This window comes from Sciurus vulgaris (genome assembly GCF_902686455.1).
Source record: "Sciurus vulgaris genome assembly, chromosome: 2".
NCBI classification, from domain to species: Eukaryota; Metazoa; Chordata; class Mammalia; order Rodentia; family Sciuridae; genus Sciurus; species Sciurus vulgaris.
This window is the reverse complement of record NC_136462.1, coordinates 181,386,547-181,410,029: the sequence shown is the minus strand read 5'-3', so window position 1 is coordinate 181,410,029 and position 23,483 is coordinate 181,386,547. Positions and strand designations below refer to the sequence as shown.

At 36.6% G+C, this 23,483-nt stretch overlaps 1 protein-coding gene across 4 annotated transcripts in view; it reads left to right on the top strand.

Moving 5' to 3' along the window:
* The first annotated feature begins 7,008 nt into the window (after positions 1-7,008).
* The window catches only part of TRPC4AP (transient receptor potential cation channel subfamily C member 4 associated protein), a 72,553-nt gene continuing 56,078 nt past the window's right edge, over positions 7,009-23,483 (top strand). For 3 of the 4 annotated variants that reach the window (XM_079128183.1, XM_079128182.1, XM_079128180.1), the window contains exon 1: positions 7,009-7,225. In XM_079128183.1, the coding sequence (XP_078984309.1) occupies positions 7,058-7,225 (168 nt within the window). In that variant the 5' untranslated portion in view covers positions 7,009-7,057. The remainder of the gene's footprint in view (positions 7,226-23,483) is intronic. The other variant, XM_079128181.1, reaches the window with a different exon arrangement.

The following is a 23,483-nucleotide window of genomic DNA, read 5'->3' as shown; positions in this document are numbered from 1 at the left end:
ATTAAAAAACATGATTCAAAAAATTGCCCAAGAAAATTCTGTCTGCCTAGCTGAGATGAGTCTGGCAAGTCATTTTACAAGAGGTAATAGACTATGAATAACATCATCATATTTGGTCAAACCATTTGGGATTCCTGTGGAAACAAACAAACTCACCATTTTGATAGCTTCATTTTTTTCTAGTGCTGACCCCAATCCAACATCAACAGGCCTCTTGCTGGAGGAGTATTATGCCCTCTGGTGGTGAGAGGCCCTCAGCGGTTTCCAGGGAAAGGCCAGAAGACCGGAGAGGAAGTAGGAAGACAGGCTTTACACAGGTTTCTGCAAACCTGTCTCCTCATTTCCTAATCACATAGTGTCCTTAGGGGCTGAATTTGAGGCGATCATTTTTGACTCATGAATATCCATCTTTGGGGAATGCCTGGGCCAGGCTGGACTAAGAAAGCTACAAATAGGAATGCAAAGTGACATTTGCAGTTGGGTAAAAGCTGAGGTTGGAAGATTTGTCCCTAGCATGATGAATGCCAAGGGAAACCTGGAGGACTGTTTGAACTGTGAAATTTGTCAAGATCCTGTCTTCTCGCTGTGACAAGGATGAGAATATAACACCGCCATATGCTTCAGGAGGAGCTCTGGGCAGAACCCAGGGGTGGTAGATCTTTGGCTGCTGCCCAGACCACTCACCAATTCTGGCTTTTCATCCCTGGAAATGTCTTCCCTTTTTAAATTAATTTCAAACATTGAAAGACATTTTTCTTGAATGTAAAAATGATACATGGCCTATGCAAAAAACTATGAAAAATATTAATAAAATAAAAATCACCTGAAATCTGTCCACATTGGCGATAACCACAGCTGACATTTTTGGTGACATTTCTTTCTTTCAGGTAATTATATGTGTATAAGCAGATAGAGTAGGTATGTTTAATTGTACATCAGTGGGATTGTAAGTAAACCTATTCCTTTGCGATTTGCTTTGTTTTGTGCAATAGATCTCTAGAACCTTTTCATCTTGCAAAATTGAAACTCTATAGCCATTGAACAAATCCCCCCCACTATTTCCCCATCACCCCTAGAATCTGGTAACCAGTCTTTTACTTCTTATCTCTGTGAATTTGACTATCTAGGGACCTTATATAAATGGAAACATATAGTATTGGTCTTTTTTTATGATCGGCTTATTTTCCTTAACATAATGTCCCCAAGGATTATCATGTTGTAGCATATGTCAGGTTTTCCTTCCTTTTTAAGACTGAATATTATTCCATCATATGTATACACCACATTTTCCTTGTCCATTCATCTGCCAAAGGACATTTGGGTTACTTCTACCTCTTAACTATTGTGAATGATCCTGATCAAGGGTTTTCAGGTATCTTCAAGATCATGTTTTTAATTCTTTTGAATATATAGTGTTATGGATGGATATGAATTTAGTGTGTCCCCCCAAAGTTTTATGTGTTTGAAGCTTAATCCTCAGGTGGCAGTATTGGGAGGCGGCATGAAAATTTTAAGAAATGGGGTCAGAGGTCAGAGGTCCTTAGGTCAACTGAGGGTGCTGCCCTCAGAAGGGAATAAGGTAGATCTAGTGCGACCCTTTGGGAGTTCTTTTTTTTGAGGGGAGGGGGTGTCTGGGGTACTCCCCCACTCAGGGGAACTCAATCACTGAGCCACATCCCCATCCTTTTTTTTTTTTTCTTTTTTTTGGTGTTTTATTTAGAGACAGGGTTTCACTGAGTTGCTTAGCTCCTCGCTTTTGCTGAGGATGGCTTTGAACTTGCAAACCTCCTGCCTCAGCCTCTGGAGCTGCTGGGATTACAGGTGTATGCCACCATACGTGGCCTTTGAGAGTTCTTAAGAGAGGGTTTATAAAAACTTGAGCCTGGTCCTATCCAGCTCTCTGGCTTTCTGTTTTGATATGTGATCTCTCCCTTTCAAGCCATTTTGCCATAGTCATTCTGCCATGATGTGACACTGTCAAAGAGGGTCTTCACCGGAACTGAGTCAGTACAAATACCATGCCTTCAAACCTTCAAAAATGTGGGGTAAATAACCTCTTACATTAAGTTTTATTCCTAAGTATTTTATCCTTTTTTGAAGTTGTTGTAAATGGGCTGGTTTTCTCTAATTTGTGTGTTGGTTATGTGTATTTTCATTATAGCAGTGAAAAACTGATTAATAGGTGTACCCAGAGAGTGGATTGCAGGCTCATATGGCAATTCAAATTTTAATTTTTTGAGGAAACACCATATTGTTTTTTTAAATTGTAAACAAATGGGATACATGTTGTTTCTCTGTTTGTACATGGAATAAAGGCATACCATTTGTGTAATCATAAATTAACATAGGGTAATGTTGTTTGATTCATTGTTATTTTTTCCCTTCCCCCCCACCCCTCCAACCCCTCCCACCCTCTTTTCCCTCTATACAGTCCTCAACAGGACTCCCACAGCACAAGAAATAAAAGCAAGAATCAATAACTGGGATAGATTCAAACTAAAAAGCTTTCTCTCAGCAAAGGAAACTATCAGCAATGCGAAGAAAGAGCCTACAGAGTGGGAGAAAATCTTTGCCAATCATACTTCAGATGGAGCACTAATCTCCAGAATCTAAAAAGAACTCAAAAAACTCTACACCAAGAATACAAATAACCCAATTGACAAATGGGCTAAGGAAATGAACAGACACTTCACAGAAGAAGATCTACAAACAATCAACAAACATGAAAAAATGTTCCACATCTCTAGTAATAAGAGAAATGCAAATCAAAACCACCCTAAGATTCCATCTCACCCCAATTAGAATGGTGATTATCAAGAATACAAGCAACAACAGGTGCTGGCGAGGATGTGGGGAAAAAGGTACACTCATACATTGCTGGTGGGGCTGCAAATTAGTGCAGCCACTCTGGAAAGCAGTGTGGAGATTCCTTAGAAAACTTGGAATGGAATCACCATTTGACCCAGCTATCCTACTCTTTGGCCTATACCATATTGTTTTTGTACCAATTCTTTATAGTTTTGATTTCCACTTTGATTAGTGAAATTGAGCACCTTTTCATATGCTTCTTGGTTATTGTATGCCTTCTTTGGAAAAATATCTATTTAAGACCTTTGCCCATTTAAAACCATCTGGTTATTGTTGTTGTTTCCGAGTTGTAGGGATTTTTTTTAAATGTGTTCTGGATATTAAAGAGTCTGCAGCCCCGCATGGTGGCACACACCTGTAATACCAGTGGCTCGGGAGGCTGAGGCAGGAGGATCTCGAGTTCAAATAAGCCTCAGCAGAAGCAAGGTGCTAAGCAACTCAGTGAGACCCTATCTCTAAATAAAATACAATATAGGGCTGGGGATGTGGCTCAGTGGTTGAGTGCCCCTGAGTTCAATCTCCAGTACCTGCCACCTCCTTGCCCCACCCAAAAAAAGTCTGCAGACATTTGATTTGGAAATATTCTCTTACATTCCATAGGTTGAGAGACTCATTCTGTTGATTGTATTTTTTCATGAGAAGTTCTAAAGTTTGGTATCATTCCATTTGTTTATTTTTTGTTTTTATTTTTATATATTTATTTATTTTTTGGTACTGAGAATTGAACCCGGGGTGCTTTGCCACTGAGATACATCCCCAGTCCTTTAAATTTTTTTTTTTTTTTATTTTAAGACAGTTGCTGTGTGGCCTTGAACTTGTGATATCCCTGCCTCTGGCTCCTCAGTAGCTGGATGACAGGCATGTACCACCAAATCCAGTCTATTTTTGCTTTTGTTGGCTGTGATTTTGTTCAAGAAATAATTGCCAAATCCAATGTCATGAAGATTTTCCTCTGTTTTTATCTAGAAATTATGTAGTTTTAGGTGATATGTTTAGGTCTTTAATCCTTTTTGAGTTAATTTCTGTGTATAAAGATAAGGACCCAGTGTCATTCTGTTGCATGTAGATACAGTTTCCCCAACATTATTTGTTGAAGAGACAACAAATGTTCCCATTGTGTGGTCTTGGCACCTTTGTTGAAGCTCATCTGACCACGAGTGAGAATTTACTTCTGTGTTCTTTATTCAATTCCATTGACCTGTATCTGTTTTTGTGGTAGTACCACACTGTTTTGATTACAGGAGTTTTGAATATGTTTTGAAATTAAGAAATGTGAAATCTTTGACTTCACTCTTACTTTTTTGAGATTGTTTTGCTTATTTGGATTCTTTGAGACCCAAAATTAGGATTGTTTTCTGTTTCTAAAAAAAAAAAAAAAAAAATGCCATTGGGATTTTCATAGACCTTTCATTGAATCTGTAGGTTGTTTTGGGTTAATGAACATTTTGACAAACTTAAGTCTTCCACCCCATTAACATAGAATGTCTTTCCATTTATTTGTATCTTGTTTAATTTCTTCCAGCAATGTTTGTATTCGCAGTGTACAAGTCTTTCACTTCCTTGGTTAAGTTTTATTCCTAAGTATTTTATCCTTTTTTGAAGCTGTTGTAAATGGGCTGGTTTTCTCTAATTTGTGTGTGTGGGTTATGTATCCTGTAACTTTGCTGAAATTGTTTATTGGTTCTAATTGTGTGGGTGTGTGCGATCTTCAGAGTTTTCTACATACAAGATCATGTTATCTGAAGAGAGAGACAATTTACAATTTGAATGCTATTTCTTTTTATTTCTTTTTCTTGACTGATTACTCTGGCTTGGACATCTAATATTACACTGAATAGAAGTGGCTATAGAAGTAACTATTAAGTCAAAAAGTTTGAACTTCTTTATGACTCAATTCATATTGCTAAACAATTGCTTTCTAGAAATGTGTATTGATTTATGTTCTCATCATCATTATTCTACTATTGGTAAAATTGAGGTTTATCCTTTTCTACATTTGTTGGCCATTTCCTCTCTGTGAATTGCCTTGATCCTATCTGCCTATTGTGTTGTTTGGCTTATCTGTGTCATTATGTAGGACTGCATGCATCTGTTCATTAACCCATTGGTCCCATTAGTAAATATTTATCACCTACCATGTGTCAGGTACTATTGTGGGTGCTGGGAATGGATGTAGCAAAGAACAAAACACATCAAAATTTTATTCTCTAGTCCAGGGGTAGGGGTTCAGAGAATAATCAACTATATATTTCAGGTGGAGACAAATGCTATTTTTCAAAAGTAAGTAATAAGATGAAGAATATAAGAGATGTTACTTTATATAGGTAATCAGGGAAGATCTGTCTTTGATCAGAGAACTGGAGGTGGGAAAGCAAGCCTGTTGTCAAAGTCAATTTTATTAATCTTCTATTCCTGGTTCTAGATTTTATCCTTAAAAGGTCCTTCTCTGTCAGGCGCTGTGGTGCATGTCTGTAATTCCAATGACTTGAAAGGCTGAGGCAGGAGGATTGCAGGTTTGAGGCCAGCTTCAGCAATTTAGTGAAGCCCTAAAGCAACTTAGCTAGACCCTTTCTCAAAATAAAAAAATACAAAGGACTGAGGTTTAATCCCTACTACCCCAAACAAAAACAAATAAACAAAAAATACACAGTATCTTTTCTATCCCCAGATCTTAAAAATATTCTCCTATATTCACTTCTATTGTTTTTACTCTTTAATTTTTAACAGCTTTATGGAAGTATAATTTGAATATCATAAAATTCACTCATTTTGAATATATGATCCAGCGTTTCTTTGTAAATTTATGGAGTTATACTATCATGATTGTAATCCATTATAATGCTTTGATTTTGTTATGTTTAGCTTTTAATATGTCTAAGATTCACTCTAGCTTTTAGTATGAAGTTAGAGACCTATCAGCATCAACATCATCATCATGGTCATTTATTAGAGACCTAACATTATTATTTTTCCCCTTCTCATTGATTTGCAATATCTACTTTACCACATGCTAAACTTCCATGTATATGGATATCTTTTTCTGGTCTCCTTCTTCTAAGGATTTTCCAGGGTTTTATTTGGTCAATACAGGTTTCAGAATTGGGGGATTTCACATAAAAGCCTGATTTTTTACTTTTTTGGAAAAAACAGACAATCCAGCTTTAAAATGCTAGAGGTGAGTAGAGACCACACCTTTTAAATGGGTCTCAATTTGCCCAGGATAATGGCCTATTCTTTAAAGTGTTCACTTAGTTATGAGTCATATCCTAATTCATCACACTCAGCACGCCTGTTTCATAAATCACAAGATTGCATCCTAGAAGGGAAAAGGGGAGGAGTCGATGCCATCCTGCTACAAAAGTATGTCAGAAGAATGAGTATGTGGGCTCAGAGTAGAGAGAACATGCTGTCCACTGGGGAGAAATTAGGACAGGTTTTCATCTGACCGTCGATGTAACAATTTACTAATCCTTTCCCTTCCATTATTTCACTTAACTTCATAACGACCTATTCAGTTACACACCTTATCTAGTAAGTTATTGTACATTTATTTATGTGTGGATCTGCTGTCATCTGTTATAACCTGCATTCCAAAACAGGGTCCTAGACCGTTCTGCTTCAAGCTGCACCCCTGACTTCAGCGAACCATCGAGTGCCACGTACATAGCAGGCCCCTTAGGAAATATCGATTGGCGGATCTGGCGCCCAGAAACTAAAGATTGAATGAATTAACGAGGAAACTGAGGTGGCAGGTGCAGAATGCTGTGACTTGGTGGAGGTCAGTGGCGAGACTGACTCAGAGGGAAGGAGGCAGGAAGCAGACTTCAGAGCTTAACTCCTGAACTGTAGTCCAGAATCTTTTACTGCCCAGTTGGCTTCATCCTCCACAAATAGGAGAGAAATCCGAGAGTGCCCACGCAGGGACTTCGACTTGGAGGAACCTCGCGGAAATGCTGAACCTATGGCCCTTAAAACTGAAGATACAGGAAACACCGCATTTCGCTGTCACCTGCCCCGCCTCAGAGGGGGACTACACTTCCCAGCAGCACCCGGGGCACGCACGGACCCTGCCACGCGGCTTGTGCCTCTGCCGTCAGCCCACTGGGGGCGCTGCGGGAGCCCTCCGCCGCCCCGTAGAAATCTACGCGGCCCCGGGGCCGCTTGCTTCCTGTTTGTCCGACGAGGAGACATGGCGGCGGCGCCCGCGGCGGCTGGGGCTGGGGCCGGCCGGGGGAGACGGTCGGCAGCAACAGTAGCGGCATGGGGCGGATGGGGCGGCCGGCCGCGGCCCGGTAACATTCTGCTGCAGCTGCGGCAGGGCCAGCTGACTGGCCGGGGCCTGGTCCGGGCGGTGCAGGTACGAAGCTGGCCCGGAGGGGCGGGGCGGGGCGGACCAGGCGGGAGCTGGCTGGGGGCCGGGGAAGAGGCCTTTCCAGGCCTCTGCAGGACGGGCCAGACCCTTCCAGGCTGACCGCAGGGCCTCCCTGTGGACTGCCTGGACGCTGTCAGCCGCGGTGGGGCCGTGGGCAGATGCCAAGTAGAGGCCCCGGACAGGGACCGAGCGGGACTGGGCTGTTGTGGGCTTTGATGGCGTGTACAAGCCCTGGGCCCAGTTTCTGGATCCTCCCTTCCCTGCGCCACGTCTACACATCTGGGGGACCCTGGCGAGTTTGCTTTATTCTCTGTGGGCCTTGAGGTTCTTCCCAGTGAATTGGGCGGGGGTCCTCATTGCAACCCTGAAAACGGTTCCCAAGCGTATCATAAATGTCATTTTCTCAGAGAGGCCTTTCCTTGACATTCCTCCTTCCCCCTTTCTAAAGTAGGTCCCCATTGTTAGTGTGTCAAAGCCCCCAATTGGTTTCGTTCACATTACTTTCTTCGCGTGTAATTACATATTTCTTTGTTGTCTGCCCTTTTCTCGTCTGTCTCCCACATTAGGCTGAGCTCCAACGGGTGCAGAGACTGTTTTGCCAGTGTAGAGCGTCATGGTTTTACAGCCAGGACTCAAGTCAGGCCAGGGTTCAAAGCGCTGCTTTCTTTCTTGCTTGTGCAGTTACCATCACGTGCCTCAGTTTCCTCATTTATAAAATGGAGATGAGAATTAGTAACTTACTTTTTAAGGTTGTTGTGAAGATCAAAGGAGACAATTGTGTAAAGTGTTAATATATTACTGGTGCATGATAAGGATTCAAGGGTAATCAGTGACTGTTATACTTAGTGTTTGACCTGTAATGGGTGCCCAATATATGTTAATTTTTTTAGGATGAGTGAAGGACACTACTTTAGCAAAAAGCGGAATGGCTAAGACCTATTCACTCTTCACCAAACTCCACTGTCCCTGAACTACTTTCTAATACACCTGTAAAACATTAGCATAATTTAAAGAAAGCTTTTGCTTAAAGTTTTGAAGGGTACACAAGAAACTAATAGTGGTTGGTGGAAGAAGGGTAGAAATTGGGTGAATGGAGGAGAGAATGGGAGTGAGACTTTTCACAGTACAACTTTATTCAAATTTAGTTTTGAACCAATTGACTATTACTCAAAAGACTAAAAAGATAGAATAAAATAAATGTAGGTGGTCTGTGTGGAGGATTGCAGATGAAGGATTTGTTCTGAGTGAGCCATATTTTCCTGGACATCAGACAACCATAGATGAGCAACCTTTTTTCCTCTTGCATTCCTTTCTGTCTGCCTTAAGATCATGGAAATACTTGCTCTGTCCTATGAACTAGAATACCTTACTGAACTGGGTATGTAGGGACAGGCAGAAAGGGGTAGAGATAACTGCCCCTTAGTAAGCACATACTTGCACTCAAGCACCATGCAAGGTGTACAATATCTTTAATCCTTGATCTTTTGAGCAATGGGTCAGACTTATTTCTTAGCACAGATGAGGAACCTGAGACTGAGAAAGGTAGGTAGTATGATTTTAAACACCTATCTGGATAATCTGTGTTCTAAAAACGAGGAGCCAGTAGAAGATCTTTAGCATGATGAGTGAGGCAATTTAGGAAGGTTAATTTGTTTCCATTGCTGAAAAAATTTTAGGATGGGAGGAAACTAGAGAAGCTCACTGGATTAGAAAGCTACTAGAATATTCTCTAGCCTGATTTAGGCTAATTATTGTGGTTATTGATAGTTGTATTGCAGAGGTTGAGATAGGGACCCCTGCCCAGAACTATAGTGAAGATTCATCTTTAATATATTTTCTTTCTTAGTAACTTTGATGTATTCCTTGTCAAAGCCCCTCCTCTCTCACACTGCAGAATAAATTATTTGCTTAACCATATCTCCAGAGCACAGTGAACATATCCATTATGACATATGTATAAGTCGCAAAACACCAGGTTTTAAAAAAATTTAAATTTTACAAAATTATGTATAACCATCATAAGCATTTATAAGTGTAGGAGTCAGTAGTGTTAAGTGCTTTCACTTGTGCGACAGATCTTCAGAACTTTTTTGTCTTGTAAATCTGAAACCGTATACCAACTGAACAACTCCCCATTTCCCTTTCTTCTGTCCTTGGTAATCACCTTTCTACTTTCTGTGTCTGCGAGTTTGACTAGTATTATGTAACATAATAACCTCATATAAATGGAATCATGCAGCCTTTTTGTGATTGAGTTATTTCTCTTAGCATAAAGTTCATCTGTGTTGCAGCATGTGATAGAATTTCTCTAGAAAAAACTAGGTTTTGAAGTAAATGGACCTAAATTGAATCCTAGTTCTGTAACTTAGTTGTTGAGTGACTGAGGTTGTTTCTTAATCTGTCAGAACCTTATTTCTAAAATGGTGATAACATCATCTACCTCATTAGGTTGTTAGGAGAATTAAGTGAAATAATATGTCTAAAACGCTTAGCTAGCATGGCACATATGAGATATTTAATAAATAGTTGCTCTCAGCTAGTAGTTACTAGACAGGGTTTCTTCGTGGAATGTATCTTATTTTTTCTTGGTATCTGCAGTGCCTGAAACCATGCCAGGCACTTGATACTGAGGACTCGGTAATTTAAATACTGTATTCTCAGTCCTTTGTGCATTTGTTCTCACTGCCCAGCAACCCCATGACCTTAAAGGGTTCCAGAGTCAGATTGCCTAGTTTGAAACCTGGCTCTGGTACATACTTGATTGTCTTTAGGAATAATAATCTTTATTCTTCAGTTTCTTCATTTTAAAAGTAGGAATAATAGGACGTAACCTCCTAAAGTTGTAGTGAAGGCCAAATGAGTTTAAACATATAAAGCACTTAAAATAGTAACCAAAATGTATTAAGCACTATAAAGGTTAGCTTGTATTATTCTTAATACTCTATATTCTGATGGATCTTAAGTCTTTATTTCCATTCCTGATTTCTTCCTTTAGCTCCAGATGGATAAGCTGCCTGCTTAGCATTTCCACATAGATGTCTAATTGGCAACCCAGTTGGATTTTGAAAACCAAATTCGGATTCCTCTTTTACCAGATCTGATCATCCCTATCCCCCTAAATGAGACATAAGGGAAGCCTGAGAGATTACAGGCCTCATGATTTAGAATGAGCATGTCCTACTTGAATTTTGTTTGCCGTATTTTCTTCCCTTTTCTGCTCTGCCATTTGTCAAGGTAATAAAATATGCTGGTATACTTTAGAGTTTACTGAGCCCTTCTACATTCATCAGCACATCTGATCCTTAAAATAATTCAGATTTTATAAATCCCTTGCTTAAAACACCCCATCCACATCCCATTATAGTTAGAATCAAATCCAGATTCCTTACCATGTGTGTACAAGGCCCTGTGTAGTCACTAGGAGTTGAGGGAAAGGATAGACAAGGTAAACCCTGTGCACCAGGGCAGTGCACTCACACTACAGGTCCTGACCCACCATCCCTAGACACCCTTCAGTTTGGCAGTCTAGTGACAGATTGGATTATGGGAGCCTCTTTCCATTTCCCAAGTGCCTATGTGCCCTTTATGATTATTGGTATATCTACCTCTCATCCCATTTTTTTTTTCTTTAAACACTTCAACGGGAACTACTTGTTTTAGCCTTATTCTAAGCATTTGTGTTTGTAAAGCCTGAGGATTTAAGTAAAATCTTCCCTTGCCTGTCAAGGGTAATTGGATACTGAAAAACACTTGGATAGGATAAATTCTCACATAAGAGCTATTCCAACAAGGAAGTCTTTGTATTCACAAGCTCTAAAATGTCCTCCTAATTGTATTTAAACAACACAAACACCATTAAAATGTATTCAGTGGTTAACGTTTGTTGTCAGAATAACCTAACAAGATATTTAATCTTTATTAATAATCCTTTAAGATGTCTATTTGAACTTGCACTTAACTTGGCATTTTGAGACACTAGATACACTTAGGATTAAACAAATAAGATGTACATTTGTTTTTATGGAATTCATCCTTTAATTACTTAAAAAGAAAAGCAGTAAAATAAAAACTAAATGTCTGAAGAGGTTTCATTGGCTGAACCAGCTGACAGGGTGCTTGATACAAGAGATTATCACTACTGTAAACTGTCAAACCACAAGTACTCTAAGAGAAAAACCCATGTGACACCTGCCAATAATTCAGCTGTGAAGATGACTGGAAGGTGACTTTTTTCATCACAGTACTGTGCTATTCACAAGGAAAACAAAATCCTAATAATTATTTTTAAATGAGAGTAAATGCCTTGTAAGCCAATGTAGAGGCTGTAACAAATTTGTAAAGTTGAGTATTTGGACTGTGATTGGATCTTTGGGTATCATGAGGCTTGTAACAAAAAACAGCAGTAGCCTACCCTACTCTACCTCCAAATACTTCGCGTTTCATATCCCTGAGGCAATCACTCTCCATGCTGTAACTATTTTACAAGAAAGCCTAGGAGCTAGTGTTTCTAAACAACATGCTTTTAAAGCTATTTCTTGACATTTCAATTTGCTATTATCTGTTTCTTCCTCCTGTAAAAGATTAGGATTTAATTTACAACACTTTATGCCATCTTTCTTATCTCCACCATTCACCACTATCATAGGTTTGGTCGTTGGTATAGACATTGTGCTGATATAATTACTGTTTACAACAAAACCATATGTGTAAAACAATTGTGTTGGTTTTGTCTTGTATAATTTTAAATTGAAGTATATGCATAGTAAAACTCACTTTTTGTTTGTTTTTTTTTGGTACTGGGGATTGAACCCCCCAAGGCTTTGCATATGCTAAGCATACCCTCTACCACTGAACTACATGCTCAACCCACATTCACCCTTTTTAGTTTATAGTGCTCTGAGTTTTGATAAACATATAATCATGTGATTACCACTACATTTATAGAAAATTACCTTGTAGTGGTGAACTGCTTTCCACAACCACTGATCTCTTTTCTTCCTATTTTTTTGTCCTTTTCCAGACTCTCATAAAATGGATGCATATCTTATAAATACATATGCAAATATACCATGTGTAACCTTTTTTTAGATGTTGATAGGCTTTTATTTTATTCATTTTTTTATAGGTGGTGCTGAGAATCAAACCCAGTGCCTCACACATGCTAGGCAAGCACTCTACCACTGAGCCACAACCCCAGCCCCCATGTGTAACCTTTTGAGAGTGGCTTCTTTCACTAGCGTAGAATTGCATCTGTTTAAAATTGCTTTGTTTTCTGTATACTCATAATTTGTTCCCAAATTCTAAGATACTTTTTTTTTTGGTGGGGGGGTGAGTCCTTCTTCCTCCTCTTACTGGCAGGAGTTGGGGTTGGTAATTACTATATGTACTATACAGCTGAATTCTTGGGACTTCTCTTCATCACAGTGCTTTATTTGCTTTTTTCATGTTTTAAACTGGTTTCTAAATTCTGTGTCTGCCTTTTCTTGGAGCATGTTCTCTAGTAGCTTCCCAAGAAAGAGTATATGGGAGATAATTTTTTTCAAGCTTGCATATTTGAAAATGTCTTTTAGTTTGACATTTGTATATTTAGTTCAGTTAGGTATAGAATTCTGAGTATTTTCCCTTAAATTTTAAATGGCGTTGTTCTATTGTCTTGAAAAAAGTACATTCTTTCAGTCTACAGTGTTGGTTAGATTCATCTGTGAAGTTGGTGAAGCTGTATTTTGTTCATTTTCATTGAGACATTGTATTCTGTTGTATGAAGGGACCACAATTCTGTCTACTTTTGAGAAATATTTAGAATCCTTCCAGTTTGGGGCTATTATGAATAATTCTGATGTGAGCATTCTTTTTAAAATTTTTTTTTAAATTAAAAAATTTTTTGTCATAGATGGACACAATAGTTTTTATTTTATTTTTATGTGGTGCTAACGATCGTACCCAGTGCCTCACACATTCGAGGTGAGTGCTCCACCACTGGGCCACAATCCCAGTCCCAGATATGAACATTCTTGTTCATGTAGTTAGTACATGTATACCCAGTTTGGGGTATACATTTAGAAGTAGAATTCCTGAGTTATAGGATATGCATACATTCAGCATAAGTGGCTATCTCTAGGGTTTTCCAAGTGGTTGTACTAATTTACACTTCCACCAGTTGCAGTTATGAGTTCCATGTTCTCAGTAACCTATGGTACTGTGTCTTTTTCATTTTTCTTTTTCTTACAAGTATGTAATAGCATATCATTATGGTTTTTATTTATTTCTTTGATGACTTAATGAGCACTTTTCAGCATTATTGGCCATTCAGACATCTCCTTTGTGAATTGCTGTTCAAATCTTTTGCACATTTTTCTGTAACATCTTTTTAAAACTTGATTGGAAGCTTTTTTTTCAAAGTTTTTGTTGTGTTTTGTTTTGTTTTTGCTGTGCTGGGAATTGAACCAGAGCCTTGTACTTGCTATGCAAGCACTGTACCATAAGCTATATCCTCAGCCCTTTTTTGAAGTTCTTTACATTTTATGGATATGAGCTCATTTTAGTGAAGTTTTGCAGATACTTTCTCTTATTCTGTGACTTGCCTTTTTAATCTTTAATAACATCTCCATATGAACAGAAGTATTTCACTTTACTACAATTCATTGTATCACTTTTCCTTTGTGGTTAATGCTTTTTGTATCCTGTTTAAGAATCTTTGCCTACTCTGAGGTCATGAAGATACTTTGTGTATCTTCTAGAAACTTAATGGATTACATTTTACATTTAGGTATACATTCTGCTGAGAATTAATTTAGGGGTATATTGTGAGGTTTGTATGTAGATATCCAGTTTGATCCATCATTATTGGAAAGTACCCCTGTATCCTGCTCTGTAGTGCCACCTTTGTTATCAGTCAGGCATGTATGCATGGTTCTGTTCCATGTCAGTTATGTTCTACTAGTCTTATTTATCCTTGTGCTGGTATTAATGTTGTCTTATTTTCTGTAACTTTATATATGTTGATTTTGGGTAGAGTACATGAAATAGTATTTTTTCAACTTAATTATAGTCAAGATTGCCTTGACTCTTCTTGACACCCTTTGCCTTTTTTTTTTTTTTTTTTTTTTAAAGATTGGGGGAGTACTGGGGCTTGAGCGTAGGGGCACTCAACCACCAAGCCACATCTCCAGCCCTTTTTTTGTATTTTATTTAGAAACAGGGTCTCACTGAGTTGCTTAGCACCTCCCTGTTGCTGAGGCTGGCTTTGAACTTGAAATCCTCCTGCCTCAACCTCCTGAGCCATTGGGATTACAGGCATGTGCCACTGGGCCTGGCCACACTTGCTGTTTTTATACCCATTTTAGAATGAGCTTGTACATTTTTACAACTAAATTTTAATTGGGAGTGCATTGAGTCTTAATGCATTCATTCTCTCTCTTCCTTTTTGATTCGGTCATCTTTAATTTCTGTTGATGTTTACAGTTTTCTGTGTGGTAGTACTGCATAACTTTGCCTGGTTTGTTCCCTGGCATTTGGCTCTTTCAAATGATGTCGTAGTGTTTTAAAATTGTACTTTAAAACTGTAGCTGTAATATAAATTAAGATTGTTTTATATTTCTCATAGTTTGATAATTTATCTTTTAGACTCAAATTATATATGTGTATAATCATGTTGAATATCATATCTGCAGTTGAAGCTTTTATTTTATTCTTTCTAATCTTGCACCTTATATTTCTTTATCCTACCTTAATCTACTGCCTAAGACCTGCAGTACGATAAATAGAAGTGGCATGTTCCTGATCTAAGAGGGAAAAAACCTTAAAACATTCCACCATAAGGTATATTTGCAGTAAGCTTTCTGCAGATACCTGTTACTAGAAATTCATTTTTTTATCATGAATGTCTTGAATTATATCAAAGTGCTTTTTCTGTACCAATCAATATGCTCATATAATTATTCTGTTATTAATGTGGTAAATTACATTGAATAAAACTTTCAGCTTCTAAACCAACTTTTAATTTCTAATGTAGACTTATTTTTTAAAAATTTGTTCTAATGGTTATACATGACAGTAAAATGCATTTTCACATATTGTATACAAATGTAGCATAACTTCTTGTTCCTCTGGCTGTACCTGGTGCTGAGTCACACCAGTAATCATACATGTATATAGGGTAATTATGTCTCTCATTCTACTGTCTGATGTAGATTTCTATTCTTTTTGCTAAATTTGATTCCCTACTTAAAAAAAAAAAAATTTTTTTTAGTTGTCAATGAACTTTTATTTTATTTATTTATTTATATGCGGTGCCAAGAATTGAACCCAGTGCCTCACACATGCTAGGCACGCACTCTACCTCTAAGCTATAACCCCAGCCCCTCCCTACTTTTTTAATTATGTCTTTTTTTCCCTTCTATATTCATGAGTGAATCTGGACTACAGTTTTCCTTTGGAGGGATTTTGGTATCAGGTTTATAATAGTTACTGAACATGGATTTACTTGCACCCCATGAGTTGTTTTTTTTTTTTGCGGGGGGTGGGTGCTGGGAATTGAACCCAGGGCCTTGTGCTTGCGAGGCAGGCACTCTACCAACTGAGCTATACCCGCTCCCCCCATGAGTTTTTGATTTTTTTAAATTGTAAATGGACACAACACCTTTGTTTTATTTATTTTTATGTAGTGCTGAGGATTGAATCCAGTGCCTCACTGGATTGCTAGGCAAGCACTCTACCACTGAGCCACAACCCCAGCCCCTACCCATGAGTTTTTATATATGATATTTTCATGATCTTTCATTTGAGGATATTTTCAAATTTCCCCTTTGATTTCTACTTTTATCTGTGCATTTTTTTAGTAGTATAGTTTTTAATTTCCAACTATGGGTATTTTATAGTTATCTTTTTCTTAATAGATTTTAGGTTAATTGTGTTGTGGTCAGAGAACTTAGTCTGTATTTCAGTTCATTTAGGTGTGTTCCCATTTGCTCTGTGACCCAACAACTGGTCATTTTGTAGATGTTCTTTGTACTTATTAAGAATGTGTAGAGAGCAATGATTGAATGTAGTGCAATAGGAATGTCAGTTTTATTTGTGTTTATTTCTATTCTTTTTAAAAATAGTTGTAGATGGACGCGATACCTTTTTTTTTTTTTAATGTGGTGCTGAGAATCAAACCCAGTGCCTCACGCATGCCAGGCAAGTGCTGTACTGAGCCACAAACCTAGCCCCTATTCTATAGTCTTACTAATTTTTGGACTACCTATATCAGTTTTAGAAAGAGATATATAAAAATTTCCCACTATGATTGTGAATTTCCTTATTTCTCTTTTTAGGCTGGTCAGTTTTTGCTTGTGTATGTTGAAGCTTTTATTGTTACATTTAATGTTAGAACTATAATATCCAGATTGACTTTTTTAATCCTTCTGAAGTATCTACCTCTGGTAATGCTGTTTGCTTTGTGTCTCTTGCTGATTTTGATAGTTACACCACCTTTTTTTGTTGTGGGTTTCATTTAGCTTTCTCTAAGCATTTCTCTGGTAGGCAGCATAACAAGTTTTATTTTTAATTGGAACATTTAGCACATTTACACTTAATGTAATAATTGACATTTTAGGATTTAAATATAAATACATTTATATTTAAATATAAATATAATACAGTGTTTTCTGTCCTACCTGTTCTGTATTCCTTTTTTGATTTTTTACTATATTCTTAAAGTTTTATTGAGACATAATATAGGTGATCAAATTACCCATTATAAATGTTTGATTTGATGATTTTCAGCAAATTTATAAAGTTATCCAGCTGTCACCATAATCCAGTTTTAGAACATTACTCTTACTCTAAAAGGTTCACTTATATTCGTTATTTAGTTTTTATGATAGCTTTATTACAGTATGACTCACATACTGCATACATCACCCACTTAATGTGTACAAGTCAGTGATTTTTCACTATTTATACAAAGTTATACAGTTAATTACTGCAGCCAGTTTTAGAACATTTTATCACTCCATAAATAAACCCTTTACCCAGCAGCAGTTACTGCCTGATTCCTTCTTCCCTCTGGTCTTTGGCAATAACTAATCAATTTTCTGTTTCTGTGGATTTGCTTATTTTGGACATTTCATATTAAAAGAATAAAACCATGTGTCATCCTTTGTGACTGGCTTCTTTCATTTAGCATTATGTTCTCAAGAGTATGTATTAGTATGCCATTCTTTTTTCTTGCTGAATAATATTCCATTGTATGAATATATGGTACTTATTTGTACATCAGTTGATGGGCATTTGAATTGTTTCTACTCTTTGCTTATTAAGATTAATTTTGCTGTATTTGTTTGTGAGTTTTTGGTGGACATTTGTTTTCTGTTTTCTCAGGAGTAGAATGGATGGATCATTTGATAACCCTCTTTAACTTTTGAGTTCTGTCAAACTTTTTCAAAGTGGCTATACAAGTTTTATATTTTATATATCCACCTGCAGCATGTAAGTGTTCCAATTTCTCTATACCCTCACAAATACATCTTATTTTATGTGTTTTTGATTATGCTTTCCTGGTAGGTGTGAAGTGATATCTTATTGTAGATTTGATTTAGATTTCTCTGATAACTAATGATGTTGAGCATCTTTTTATGTTTCAACTGGCCATTCATATAGCTTTTTTGGATAAATGGCTATTCAGAGACTTGGCCCATTTTAAAAATTAGTAACAATTTCCTTAATAGATGATTTATTCAGTGTATCTTTTTAATGTGAGTTTTGGTCGTTTGTGTCTTTCAAAGAATTAATCATATAATCTAAGTAATCAAATTTTGAGGCATGTTCATATTATTCCTTTTAATTTCCATGAGATCAGTAATAATAACCCTATGAACATTTCTGACATTAGTAATTTATATCTTTTTTTTTTTTTTTTTTTTTTAATTTTGAGAGAGGGTCTTACTAAGTTGCTGAGGCTAGCCTCAAACTTGTGTTCCTCCTGCCTGAGGCTCCTGAGTCACTGGGTTTACAGGTGTGTACCTCCACACCTGGCTTTTTTTTTTTTTTTTTTTTTTTTTTTTTTCTTTTTCTCCTTGATTAGACTCGTTATTGAGTTTTATCAATTTTATTGATCTTTCAGAGTCAGCATTTGGTTTTGTTAATTTTCCTTTGATTTCCTGTTTTTGATATCGATTTCTGTTCATTTTTATTTCTTATTTTTTACTTGCCTTTAGGCTTAAATTGTTTGTCTTTCTCTGGTTTACTAAGGTGGAAGCTTAGGTTTTTGACTATAGTATTTTTTATTTCCTAGTGTGTTCATTGAATGGTTATAATTTTCCCCTTAAGCACTGCTTTTGCCTTATCCCACAAACTTTGGTAAGTTGTATTTTTATTTTCATTTAGTTTAAAATATTTTAAAATTTCTCTGGAGACATCTTTGACCCATATTTTATTTAAAAATGGGTTGTTTCATGTCCAAATATTTTGGGATTTCCAACTCTTCTTCTGTTAATTGGTTTCTAACTTAATTGCATTGTGGTTTGAGAACATACTTAGCATAATTTCTAAATGCAAAGAACATACTTTGCATACTTTGTGGCCCAGAATGTGGTCTATCTTGGTGACTCTTCAGTGTGAGCTTGAGAAGGATGTATATTCTGCTGTTGTTGGATGAAGTATTCTGTGAATGTCAACTAGATCCCCTTGACTGATGGTGGTGGTGTTCGTGTCAACCATATCCTTATTGATTTTCTGCCTGGTAATCTTTTTTTTGTACCGAGGATTGAACTTAGAGGCACTTTACCACTGAGCTATCATCCCTAGCCCTTTAAAAATTTTATTTTTAGATAGGGTCTCACTAAGTTGCTTAGGGTCTTGCCGGATTGCTGACCCAGTGATAGAGGGTTTTGAAGTCTTATCTATAATAGCTTTATCAGTTTCTCTTGGTGTTTATTTCGATTTTTTCCTCACTTTTTTTTTTTTTTTTCCTTGTAGTACTGGGGATGGAACCCAGGGGTGCTTTACCATTGAGCTATATCACAAACACTTTTTATTTTTTATTTTGGGACAGAGTCTCACCAAGTCGTGGAAGCTGACCTCAACACTTGTAGTCCTGCTTCAGTCTCCCAGGTTGCTGGAATTGCACATGTCCCCCACTGTGCCCAGCTCCATTCCTTTACTTGTAACCTGTCTATATCTTTATATTTTAAGTGGATTTAGACAATGTGTAGTTGGGTCTTGTTTTCTTTTTATCCACTCTGGCAGAATGGTCTTTTAATTGGTATAGATGTTTACAGTGATTCGTGATATAGTTGTACAAATGTCTGTCATATTTTTAACTGTTTTCTATTCATTATTCTTGTTTCTTTTTTTACCTTTTGATTTTTTTCTTCCTTCTCTGTATTTAATTGAATATATGATTCCAGTATTCCTTCTCTTACTGTGTCCATTATACCTCTGGAGTTTTAGTGGTTGCCCTGGAGTTTGCAGTATTTATTTACAATGAATCTAAGTCCACTTTCTTCAGTAATGCTGTGCTATTTCATGGGATTTGCGTACCCTATTGCAGATGTTCCCTGTTCCTCCCTCTTACCACTTTTAAGATTGCTGTCACTCATTTTCACTGCTCCAAATCCTGTAGTCACCTAATGTCCTTTTATTAGTTTGAATGATTATTAGATTCATTCAGAATAAAAAAGTTAAAGCTATTTTTATTTTACATTCATTTGTTCCGTCTTCAATACTCTGTGTGTATATGTGTATGTGTGTGATATATATATAATCATATATAATTATATATTATATTAGATATATAATATATATATCTGAATTTCTAACCTATATCATTTTCCTTGCCTCTAAAGAACTACTTCTTGCATTTCTGGTAGAGTGGGTCTCCTAGTAAAAATTCTCCTAGTTTTCATTTATCTAAGAAAGTTTTAATTTTCTTTGCTTTCAAAGGATCATTTCACTGGTTTTGGTGTTATTTAGTGCCATTTTTTTTTTCTTTCAGTGCTTTAAATATTGTACTCTACTCTTGGCTTGCATGACTTTTTAAATTAAACACTATGTAATTCTCTTACCCTAGTTCCTCTATAGATAAGCTCTCCACCTTCTTTCAAAACTTATTTCTTTGTCGTTGCTGTTTGTTTTGTACTTTGAGTATGATATGCTAACCTATCATAAAAACAAAACAAAACAAAACTCTTGGGTTCTCTGAATTTCCTGGATCTGTGGTTGTTATTTGTCATTAATTTTGGGAAATTCACAGCCATTTTATTTCCAGCCATTTCTCTTTTCTCTTCAGGTGTTCTAGTTACATGTACACTATACCTTTTGTGATTGTCTACCACTTCTTGGATATTCTCTTATACTTTCTCATTTTATATTTCACTTTGGGAAGTTTCACTGATTATTTCTTTGGCAATGTTCAGTATACTGATGAACCCATCAAAGGCATTCTTCATTTCTACTATAGTACTTTTGATTTCTAGTCCATTGTATATTTGTAAAATTGAATTGTCTTCTCATTGTTGATTTGCAAGAGTTCTTAATATATTTTGGACACTAGATCCTTATTAGATAACTAGTTTACAAATACAATTTTTGTGGGTTGTCATTTCACTTTCTTGATACTGTCCTTGGAGGCATAAACTTTTTTTACTTTTGATGAAGTCAAATTTATTTTTTCTTTTGTTTTCCCATTCTTTGGTGTCATAACTAAAACTATTGCCTAATCTAAGGTGATGACTTTTGCACCTCTTCTAAGATTTTTATCGTTTTAACTCTTACATGTAGACCCATGTTGAATTAATTTTTGTGAGGAAGGAGTCCATCCTCATTCTTTTGATTATGGACTATCCAGTTACCCTATCAGCTTTTGTTGAAAAGACTGTTCTACCACTGAAAAATTCTGATAGTCTTGTCAAAAGTCAGTTGATCTTAAATGTGTTTTAGTTTTGGAATCCCAGTGCTATTCCCCTGATCTAGATGTCTGTACTTATGCCAGAACCATTCTTGATTATTTTAGCCTTTTAGTGAATTTAGAAATTAGAAAGCAAGACTCTTCCAACTTCAAGGTTGTTTTGATTATTCTGGATTCCTTGCATTTCCATATGAATTTCAGAATTCACTTGTCATTTCTGCAGTGAAACCAACTGGGGTTTTGATTGGCATTCATCGAATCAATCAGGGATTATTGCCATAATAGTAATAGTAAGTCCCCCTATCCATGAACATGAGGTGTCTTTTTACTTATTTAGATCTCCTTTAATTTCTTTTAACAGTGTTTTATTTTCCTGTGTGAGTCTTATATCCCATTTTGTTAAATTTATTCTTAAATATTTTATTCTTGATGCTGTTACAAATGATATTGATATACTTGTATGTTATCTGCAAGTGCAGTTTTATTTTTTCCTTTCCAATCTGGATGCCTTCTGTTTCATTTTCTTATCCAGTTGTTTGAATTTCTAGCAGAGTGTCAAGTAGAGGTGGTGAGAGTGGACATCCTTATTTTTTCCCCTCAATACTTTAGTAGGAAAGCATTTCATCTTTCACTGTTAAGTATGATGTTAGGTATGGATGGTAAGTGCTTTTTTTTTTCCTTTTGTATTTATTGACGTATCATGAGGGTTTTGTTCTGTAGTCTATCAATATGCTGTATAACATTGATTGGTTTTCGTATGTTGAACTATCCTTACCTTCCTGGGATAAATCTTGCTTGATCACGGTATTGTAGTCCTTTTGATATATTGCTGAATTTGGTTTGGTAATATTTTGCTGAGGATTTTTACATCTGTATTCCTAAGAGATACTGATCTGTAGTTTTCTTGGAATATCTTGTAGTTTTCTTGGGATTTATTACCAGGGTAAAACTCGCCTCGTAGGATGAGATGGGAATATTATCTCCAATTTTTTAAAAAATATTTTTTAGGACTGGGGATATAGCTCAGTTGGTAGAGTGCCTGTCTTGCATGCACAAGGCCCTGGGTTCAATCCCCATACCCCCCAAAAAATTAAATAATAAGTAATTTTTTTTTTTTTAGCTATAGATGGACGCAATATCTTTATTTACTTTTTTATGTGGTGCTGAGAATTGAACCCAGTGCCTCACATGTGCGAAGCAAACTATACCACTAAGCTACAGCCCCAGCTCTGTAATCTCCTTTTTTAAAGAAAAATCTGAATTTTTGATGTTACTTCTTCTTTAAATGTTTGGTATAACATACTAGTGAATCCATCTTTCTGGACCTGGACTTTTCTTTGTGATTTTTTTTTTTTTTAATCACTACTAATTCAGTCTCTTGTTATAGGTATATTCAAATATTCTTTCTTAAGTCAGTTTCAGTTTGTATTTTGCTAATAATTTGTGCTGTTTAGGTTTTCTAATTCATTGGCATATGATTATTTATAATACTCCATTATAATCCTTTTTTTTGTAAGGGTGATAGTAATATTCCTTCTTTAATTTCTGAATTTTATAATTTGAGCCAGTAGAAGTTAGTTGGTACATCTAAAGATTTGTCAGTTTTATTGATCTTTTCAGAGACTCTTGGAACTTTTGGTTTCATTGATTATTTTTCTGTTCTTTATTTCATTTATTTCTGCTATGCTACAACTTTTTTTTTTTTTTTTTTTTTGGTAGTGATAGGGATTGATTGGCCTTATAGCATGGTCAGCAGGTGCTCTTCCACTGAACTACATTCACAGACTTCTTTTTGGTACCAGGGATTGAACCCAGGATTGCTTAACCACTGAGTCACATCCCCAGCCCATTTTTATATTTCATTTAGAGAAAGAGTCTCCCTGAGTTGCTTAGCCTCACCAAGTTGCTGGGTCTGACTTTGAACTCATGATCCTGTTGTGCCTCAGCTTCTCTAGCCGCTGGGGTTACAGGTGTGTGCCACCGTGCCCAACTCTACAGACTTTTTTATTTAAATTATATTTTGAGATAGAGTCTCAGTTGCCCAGACTGGCCTTAATTTTGTGATCTTCCTTCTTCAGCGTCTGGACTCTCTACAATTATATGTGTGGGTCACTGGGCCCTGTTCCTGCTGTGGTCTTTTTAATTTTCTTTCTTGTGTTTGTGTGTACTCCTTTTTCTCTATTTTCTCATGGTGGAAGTTTACATTATTTATTTGTGATACTGCTTCTATTTTTAATATTGTTGTGTAGAGCTGTAATTTTCTCTTAAGCACTCCTTTTGCTGAATTCCCTAACCGTTTGTTTTCTTCCTTTGCCTTCCAAAGAAAGAAGATATATTTCCATTGTTTTTGAGCTT